The sequence below is a fragment of the Salvelinus sp. IW2-2015 genome, linkage group LG6.2 (assembly GCF_002910315.2).
Source record: "Salvelinus sp. IW2-2015 linkage group LG6.2, ASM291031v2, whole genome shotgun sequence".
Taxonomy (NCBI): Eukaryota; Metazoa; Chordata; class Actinopteri; order Salmoniformes; family Salmonidae; genus Salvelinus; species Salvelinus sp. IW2-2015.
The window spans coordinates 3,729,490-3,739,635 of NC_036846.1; the positions used below are offsets into that span (position 1 = coordinate 3,729,490).

General features: G+C 38.9%; 1 protein-coding gene across 1 annotated transcript in view; it reads right to left on the bottom strand.

The window, feature by feature from the left end:
• The window catches only part of LOC111965493 (GTPase IMAP family member 8), a 14,511-nt gene extending 5,206 nt beyond the window's left edge, over positions 1-9,305 (bottom strand). Inside the window, exons 1-2 of the mRNA XM_024147171.2 lie at positions 8,184-9,305; positions 6,806-6,928 (exon numbers count right to left, since the gene is read on the bottom strand). Coding sequence (XP_024002939.2) covers positions 6,806-6,928; positions 8,184-9,299 — 1,239 coding nt within the window. The 5' untranslated portion in view covers positions 9,300-9,305. The remainder of the gene's footprint in view (positions 1-6,805; positions 6,929-8,183) is intronic.
• Between the last annotated feature and the right edge of the window lie 841 nt (positions 9,306-10,146).

Here is a 10,146-nt window from a genome sequence, read left to right on the forward strand (position 1 = left end):
TTATGTGTAATGATCCCTCCTTGTCGTAAAGATCAGTGTGACACACCCAAACATGCACACACACACCACACCACACACACCACACACCACACCACACACACACACACACCACACACACACAAACACACACACACACACACCACACACACACACACACACACACAACACCAACACACACACACACACACACAGCACACACACACACACACACACACACACACACACAAGGTAAGTCAGACACTTGCCCAGCCCATTGCCTGGCTGTTTCACAATCTATCATCACATCCTGCTTTACAGAGAGATAAAAGAGAGAAGACAGAGAAAGAGAGAGAGAGAGAGAGACAGGGGGGAATAGGGAAAGAGAGAGGGAAATTAAACTGCAGTAACAAGTGCAGTAAACTGCAGTTGACTTGTGGTGTTTGGAACACAGTAGTTCCAGAATAACTTTTTGTACTGCAGTTGTATTGCACTCTAACTGCAGTGTCACTGCAGAACAGTGTTATAAAAACGGTGTTATAATGATTGCATTATTTGCCACATATACTGAGGGCCTTGGTCAGGGAGGGTGACCAAAACCTAAAGGTCACTCTGACAGAGCTCCAAAGTTCCTTCTGTGTAGTATGGGTGAACTTCCAGAAGAGAATAACCATCTCTGCAGCACTTCCACCATCCGGCCTTTATTGTAGAGTGGCCAGACGAAAAGCCTCTCCTCAGTAAAAGGCACGTGGCAGCCTGCTTGGAGTTTACCAAAGAGCACCTAAAGGATGGCTCAGACCATATAGAAACAACTCTCTGGTCTGATGAAACCGAGTTTGAACTCTTTGGCCTGGAATGCTAAGGGTCCACGTCGGGAGGAAACCTGCCGCCATCCCTAAAATCAAATCCAATTTTTTTATCCAAAATCATTGAAATTAATGATCACAAACGTTTAAAAAATAACAGTGGGTCTAGTTATATGTGATAACAATGTATAGTGAGCAGTGAAATAACTATTGGTTTCCATTTGTGGTGACTGCTGACTGACATTAGGGATGAGATTAAATAGATCCTGGAATTTAGCCTGGTCTGGAGCAGGCTAGCTCCACAGAATAAATCTCCATGGTAATTTATACCATAACATATCCTCCTGCCCCCTATCCATCTTTAGTGCAACCGGATTACGGATCAATTGAGCCAGGATCACCAAGATATCCTGGCTTAATCCCTTATCCTAGTTTTGTGCAACAGGCCCCTGATCTTTTTAACAAATCTAAAATCTTTCAACAGTTGGCGCTGTCTCATCAGCGTAAAAATCAAAACTATTATTTTCCACTCATATCTACAAGGTTTTCATTCCCCAAAGGTCAATACTGTTCAGCTCCTACATCAATGATCTTCCTTCTGTATGTACAGGGTCTGAAGTTCCAATGTATGCAGATAATACAGTGATAAATTCATGCAAATAACAAACAACAAACTACACAAGAACTCACTACTGAAATGGTTCAGATGACAAACTTTTCCAGAGACTCATGTTTACATCTCAATAAAAAAAATAAAAAACATAGTCTGCATGTTCCTCAAAAAACAACAACTGATGCCCCTGAGACAGATGTCTATGTATCAGGGGAAAAGCTCACGGTGGTATCTGATTTTAAGTACCAAGGCATCATACTTGATTCCAACCTCTCTTTTAAAAAAATAACTCAAACAACCAAATTCAACCTAGCTAATTTCCCAAAACATATGAAATTGTTTTGACTATAGAGGTAACAAAACTATAATTAAAATCTATAATACTCCCCCACTTAACATACTACCTTACTAGTATGGCCCAAGCTTGCTTTTTCAACATTAATACCCATTCAGTCTTCTGCAACAGGCTCTCAAACTTGATAGGAAACACAATAGCTATAGAAAGCATAAGCTCCTGAGTTGGAAAAAATCTTATGCAATACACTGATGCCTATCTTATATTCAAGATTCTAAATGTCCAGGCTCCCTCTTTCTCAGTACTTTTGTTAAACAGAAAACCCAAACCTTATTGCAACAGAACCACAAGATCCGCCATGAGAAATGACTGTATAGTTCCTTTAAGGAAATGTACCTTTTTAGTCAATCTGCTTTCAGTGTGAGAGCTTCCTATGTCTGGAATACCCTGCCATTAGACATACACAACTGTGATTAATGATGCACTGTCCCTGAAAAAAGTAAAAACTACTCAAACTGCAATCAACTGATCTGACATTGTTCCACGTAATGGAAACAGATTTCAATGTTAGACTACATGAACTTTCCTGCTCAAATTCACTGGTGTTAACTAAACAATCAAACCAAGAATCAATAACCATCAGAATACATTATTACAATGTTTCCTTACTCACACCTAAATCACTTTCAGCTTAAAACCTGTTTGGGATAGGGGGCAGCATTTTTACTTTGGACGAATTGCATGCCCAAACTGAACTTCCTCCTACTCTGTCCCAGATGGTAATACATGCATATTATTAATACTATTGTATAGAAAACACTCTGAAGTTTCTAAAACTGTTTGAATTATGTCTGTGAGTATAACAGAACTCATATGGCAGACAAAAACCTGAGAAGAAATCCAAACAGGACGTGAGAAATCGATTTTCAAAACAGTGCCAATTGAAATCCCTGTTAGTTATGGATGTGCATACACTTCCTAGGGCTTCCACTAGATGTCACCGTCTTTAGATTCTGGTTTTAGGATTATACTATAAAGGAGGGGCTCATAGGAGCTCTTTTACTGAGTGGTCTGCAGAAAGCCTCGGGCTCATGATGCGCGGTCACGAGAGAGTATGCTCTCGTTCCAATGCTTTTCTTCAGACAATGAAATTCTCCGGTTGGAACCTTATTGATGATTAATGTTTAAAAAACATCTAAAATATTGGATTGCAATGAGAATATTTGACTTTGTTTATACGACCTGTAACGGACTTTTTGGTTTGCAGGTTTTTATGTCTGGGAGGGATTTGACTCGTGCCCATTGAGATGGATACTGGTAGAACTTCCTTAACAACAAGTGGCTAAATGAAGGACTTATGGACACTTTATAGGAAAAATCATGTCATTTACCCTGTCGAACTGGATCCGGGAGTGCTTTCTGATGAAGGTAATGCATACGCCGAGGAGGAAATGGCGGTATTTCTTTGCGTATTTATGGGTTCTGAGCGCCGTCTCAGATTATTCTGTTTTTCGTTAAAGTATATTTGAAATGCTGAGCACAGACAGGTATGGATGCAGTTGATAAGTTTACCTTTAAGTTTTCGGAATATATCCTTCTTGCATGCTTATTATCCACCTGTTTATTATGAAGTATTCTTGACAATCACGGGCATGTTGTTGAATCAAAACTTACTGCACGTAACGCGCCATGATAACTGAGATGCTCTTTCTTTAATATATGCACATTATCGAACTAAAACAACAACATACATGTGATCAAACATGTCTCTCAGAGTTCATCTATGAAGGTAATCAAAGCCGGTAGTATCTAACTATCAATGTCTGCTAATACTCCCATCGTTGGCAAAAAAATGGCTTAATAAAGTGATTGTAGTTTTGTGACTTTCCGATCGCTAACATTATTATTGTTGCTTTTCGACTGTAAAATAATTATTTGAATCGACAACCATAGGTAGATATTAACAAGATGTTTACATCTTTAATTTCTGTATACTAGGACTTGTTAACATGTGATAAAGTACATATTTCTAAAATATTTATTTGATTTCGCACCACTGGCCCCTTTCTCAGCGGGAATGTTGTGGCGTTACCCTACACGATTAGCGAACCCTGGGCGAGAAGGTTAACATATCCTATTTTTCTTTCTTTCTGTTGGGCAAAAATATACCCCTCTGCCAACAACGTTGTCTTACCTCTTATCGTAAGATTAAAACCAAACTTTACCACTTTCGTAACTTTACCACTTTCGTACCGGCAAATTTATAACATATGTCAGTCAATCCATAAGAATGAAAACATTTCGGTGGGCACTACTCTATCGCCATTATCTCTCCGCTATTATTTAGAATTTCTTTAATTTAGGTACCTGTCTCCTCTATGATACAGTAATTTAAATACGACTCAATACATTATTCCAGCAGATAATTTAGGCAACAGACACCGTCCTGCATCGAAATTCGCTTCGCTATTATTTTGAATGAATTAGTCTATCAATTTAACCTAAACAATCTATTAAAACATTCAGTTTATATCTTATACAAACACTAGCTACCGTATCTTTCCAGGCAAAACATACAATTATTTGAATTACAATCAAAAACTCATATTTTTGTCAGAGCATTTGCCTGTAACCGAACTCAGGTCTCAAGCTTGGTAGGCAGCTATTTAACCACTGAATCACCAATGCTACTTTAATGATTAAGACTCTCCGCAAATAAACCCACATTGCAATTGTCTGTATTCGTAAAATCAAGACACTTCCCAGACAAATAGCCCTAATTTAAACGTCCAAGCGTTATTCCGGCTATGATTCTCCCATGCCAAATTAATAGATTAGCAGTCAAAGAATAAAATTGACATTCATAGACTAGGAAACAGATCTTGCGCATTTTAATAAAAAAGTAGATTATGTTTACTCATGCAACGTTACTTTACTATATCACATTAATCACGCAATGATAATTCGTTTGATGGAAACCTTAGGCTTTGTACGACATTATAAATTACGTCGAGATTCCATTTTAATTCGCTCTAACTTTATGGAAAACGGTTTATTCAATAAATCCTGCAACTCCCCTGGTACTGGGAAGAAAAACAAAACATTTTTGGTCCTTAAGGGCAGTTTTATTTCAAATGTTGTACCCAGACGGAGATAATCCAATAAATGTTTTATAGTTCCATCGTTAGGGTAAAATAACCAAAAGTGGACACACTAATCAGTTTCTAGAGCTCAATTGCCCAGATTTTGTAGACTAGTTTAGTAGTGCTTAAAACCTTATCTTTATCAAATTAACCATTAAAGATACCAACTCAAAACCTATGTACGTCTACGAATGGGTGTTTTAAATTGTATCTAATTATATTCTCAGCATTACTTTATCAAATCTCTAGTATTATACACACATACAATTTATCATGTTTTCATATATTCACAGAATCGATATAAAACGTAAGAAATGCTTAGGTACTCACACAGAACTTTAAGGATCCCCCACATAGGATTGGTCAGATGTTCACACAGAACTTGTCCAATACTCACACAGAACATCAGAACATAATTAAAAGGTTACCCACACAGTCAACCTAACCCCGCTCACACAGAACACTCCTACAAATATTACCTAGTGATTCCATAACAAAATACTCACACAGAGTAACCCAGGGCATACCTGGCTAGCACATTTAAAATAATTGGAATTCACCACTTCTGAGGGTCACTTAGACAGTCACACAGACAAACAGAATGAGGTCCTTCTCCCAATAGGGCTTCACCAAGTATCATGTTTCACACAGAACACACAGTCACCCTGGCCCCTCACCCCCACAGACCGCACCAATCCCCACTGTGATCAATTCAGTGTCGGTACGGCTCTCGTCGCCCACAACCGAACAATAGCAGAGTATTCTTTGAGTCCGCAAACTTTCAGATTACTCTCCTCTGACTCGGCCCTGTTTACGCCTCCAAGGTGTCCTCTCTTTCAAAGGAATACACTCAGAGCCCACGTAACAGAGGCTTTTCTAAAAACTCGACTTCAAGTGTGTGTGGTTCGCTCACCTCTTTCTTTAAAAAATAAATCAGTTCGAGATGTGGTATCCACTCGGCTCGCTGCCTCTCAGATCAAAGGTTGGTCCATCTGCTTCGTTCCTGAAGTGTGGTTTCCCTGAGATCCCAAGTTTTAAGGATCCCTCGTGCACGATTTACCTAGATCGTCAGGAACGGTCACAGAGTGAAGATTCACATCCCACCGCTGCCACCAAATGTTGTGGTAATTTCCTGTATTACTCAATGATGAGAGAGCCAACCACACACAAGTCAGAGTTATATTATAAAGTCCATCTTTAATTATATATGAGCTTCACCATAGCCCTTTTTGACTCTCAGATCAATTCAGTGTCTATAAATAAATTCTCTGAGAGTCCCTACAAAATAATTCTCAGTATCATTTATAGCCAAGACACACCCCTCTCAACTCACACGACGAACAACAGATCTTAGGACATTACAAAGAACATTTACTTGAAAGAGGAGTATCCCATCCAGATAGCATTAGCTATAAATTATCAGTTTGGTCTCTTTAGACGAGGTTCAATCTCGTGCTTGGTACCAAAACATTACCTCATCCAATGGCATATATCAATTGTCAATTCTAGATACTCCCATCTCAAATGCACCCCCTCCTGGACAAGCTCAGAAAAGACAGTGAGCCTCTTAGGTCATATACTAGGTCAAGATAAGGGCAACTCAGAGGGGACATACAATAGTTACAGACACAGTCCCATAAGAAGACAAGCCTCCATTCTGTCCTCCTCCCCTTCTGATATTCTTCATAGCATCACATGGTTTAACAGATACATTGACATATGAAGACAAGCCTGACCTCTCCCCTCTCTGGGCCCCAAGTGGCTAAGCCCTAGTGAGAAGGGATAACTGCAACTGCCAACAGTATAGTCCAAAAGAAGACGTTCTAATGACAATAATAAAATAAAACTCTTATTTATATATGTTACCTAACTAATTCTGATTCAGCCACGACACTTGTCACCTAACACCCTCACAAACTTTTACAGATGCACAATTGAGAGCATCCTGTCGGGCTTTATCACCACCTGGTACGGCAACTGCACCGCCCACAACCGCGGGGCTCTCCAGAGGGTGGTGCAGTCTGCACAACGCATCCCTGTGGTTGAGGCACACATGAACATCGTGCCACTGACCATCCCCTAGTGCACTTAGCGCCTACAGCGAGACAGGTCCCGCAGTTATCACGAAGGCCAAAAAGATCATGAAGGACAACAACCACCTGAGTCACTGCCTGTTCACCCCGCTATCATCCAGAAGGCGAGGTCAGTACAGGTGCATTAAAGCTGGGACCGAGAGACTGAAAAACAGCTTCTATCTCAAGGCCATCAGACTGTTAAATAGCCACCACTAGCACAGAGAGGCTGCTGCCTATATACACAGACTTGAAATCATTGGCCACTTAAATAAATGGAACACTAGTCACTTTAATAATGTTGCTTGAATAATGTTTACATATCTTGCATTACTCATCTCATATGTATGAACTGTATTCTATACTATTCTACTGTATCTTAGGCTATGCTGCTCTGACAATGCTCGTCCATATATTTATATATTCTTAATTCCATTCCTTACTTAGATTTGTGTGTATTGGGTAGATGTTGTGAAATTGTTAGATATTTCTTGTCAGATATTGCTGCACTGTCGGAACTAGAAGCACAAGCATTTCGCTACACCCACAATAACATCTGCTAAACACGTGTATGTGACCAATAAAATTKTATTTTATTTKATCTCTTTTATTGTTTTTGCAAGCAATTATAATMAACAGAGTATGGAATACAAGCCAGAACACAATCCTACTGTAATCWTTTAAAAGAGTAAATAAAACATTTATCAKAGTAATCATATAAAAAGTAATCAAGATTTGTTTGTAATAAAGTCAATATTTCKACAATTGATGTGATGTCACTGACTACATTWMCATGAAYTATAAGCTATTAGGCTGTAAAAAGGGAAACCCTGATATCAAATCTATGCCTTGGGAAATACGATTTTATCAGCCACTTCTCTGTCTCCAGTTCTTTCAACTTATACAGTGTTATAATGACATGTTATAATCATTCATGTTATATATAATGTGTTATTTYTRTATGTGCTTTTTTTCATKTYACTCATTACATYATTWACATTGAAACAAAATGTTTTCTTTTAATCATTTTAAAWTAGYAATCAAACATTTGSTAGTGTAATTCTGTAAAACATTKAAATAWRAAATGTGCTACTGTAATTCTGTTAAAACATTGAAATCAAACATTTKCYACTGTAATTATGTTAAAACAATGACATAAGGTTTGATTTGTCTGAAATGTTTATTATTTGTTTGAACAGTTTTTCTTCTTCTGTCATATAGTAGTGGCTGATGTGTTTAGTAAACTATTGAAACATGTTGTGATCACTCATTCACTCATTTCACCTGTGTATTTTTATACCTAGAGTGCTCCTGCATCTTCTTTTCTTCACACAACCTCAGTTTGCTGTACCCCTCCGACACACCTCTTACACTGTCCAAAATACCTTTACCCACTTCCCATACTGCCTCAGCTGCTTTCTCTACTGCCTCTCCTGGTGTCTCTGCATCCTCTGCTGCAGCAGCTCCTATCATCCCCCCTCCTATTGCTCCTGCAGCAACAAATCCTCCACCGACGCTTCCTGTTATTACTGTTCCTAGTCCTCCTGCCACAAATGGAGTTGCCTGTGGTATGTCACTAAGAACTAAGAGCACTAATGTTACTGCCACTGCAACCCCAAGGAGAGCTCCCACTATCGTACCTGTTGCTATCCCTATCAATTTGATCAGGAGTTTCTTGTATACATTTACCTTGGCCTGTTTATTGATCTCTTCCGGGCACATCTGGCCATTTGACTCTGTAAGACTTTCTATCTCTACTTTTATTTCTCCCTCCACTGCTTGGAGCAACTCATTGGTGTAGAACCCTCCTCCATTCTCTCTCACCATCTTCTCTATGGTGCTGAGTAACTCTGCTACTTGGTACTGGTTGTTCATGTACTGACCCTGCTGACTGGTGTTCCAGAATTCATTATCAATGACATGACAGCGGCCACCACATTTCTCAACAAACTCACTCAATTTCTTATTTGTTTTCACAAAATCGTTAATGACTCTACCTTTGAGCTGGTAACCATGAGTGAACAGAACTGTGGCATATTTGAAGGCCTCTGGTGAAAAACAGTCCTCAATTTTTGTGATGACTTGCTCCTCCTGGTCTGTGTACCTGTCCACTCTAAGCACAACAAGAAAGGCATGTGGCCCCGGAGCACACTCAACAATACATTTCACTAGTTCAGGTGTCAGCTTCTTTTCAGGGACGACTGTGTCAAAGAGTCCAGGTGTGTCTACTACAGTGATTTTTCTTCCATTGATGATCTTGGTCTTTGCTTCACACTTGTGCGTCTCAGACTTGGCTGAACTGTCTATCTTGAACTCTTCCTCTCCTCCCCCAAAGATGGTGTTTCCTGCACTGCTTTTGCCCAATCCTGTTTTCCCCAGCAGCACAATCCTCATTGGGTTTGACTCTGTAGGGAGGAGGGGTTGTCATTATGACTTGAATGACTTTTAATGATACTGTACATATAATTTATAGTAATATACACGTATAATCCCAAAGATCTCTAAAGGATCCCTGTGTCATTAATGAATTCATTGGTAACACATTTCTTGTAATTAAGTGTATCTTAAATAATACCCCACCTCTACTTTGGTAAACAGCTGAGGGATGAGCCTGGAGAAATGTAACCTCATTCATAGACAGAGCTACTATCTGACCAAAATTATAGTTTTAACTTCTTCGTGTGCGGCTGAACAGTATTTGTTCACATTTACATTGTTTACAAACAGAGTAAAAGAAGCGCAGTTATATATTTGCGGTTCTGATGGGGTACGACAGGTGAATTAATCTCATGAGACATAACATTTAAATACTTCAAGAATCAATGGGAACATGTAATTCATATAAAAGTCCAAAAATTTATTTCTTAACTGCTGAAAGCCCCTCTAATGAAAATGTGTGCTTAAAAGTTCATTAACAATAACTATATACATTTACACGGCACAATTGCTAACAGAACTACAAGCAATGAATAAGAAGATACTCTCCATGCTTGTCGTCAAGTGTTTTTCTGTATGAGTAAACGTGATTATTGGTTTGATCCACAAGAGTGAAGGAACATAGGAGCTCTCTAAGCAWCTTCTCTGTCTTTCTGTTATATTGTATCTAAAGTTTAAGTTCAGAGAAAATGTCCCACTTTGTTAACTAAATGGATCTTCCTAGATTCTCTATAAAGTATCTCTATGGTGAGATGACTCTGGTACATTTCTCATTTGTAGCAGGCTAAATACAACATTTTTAATC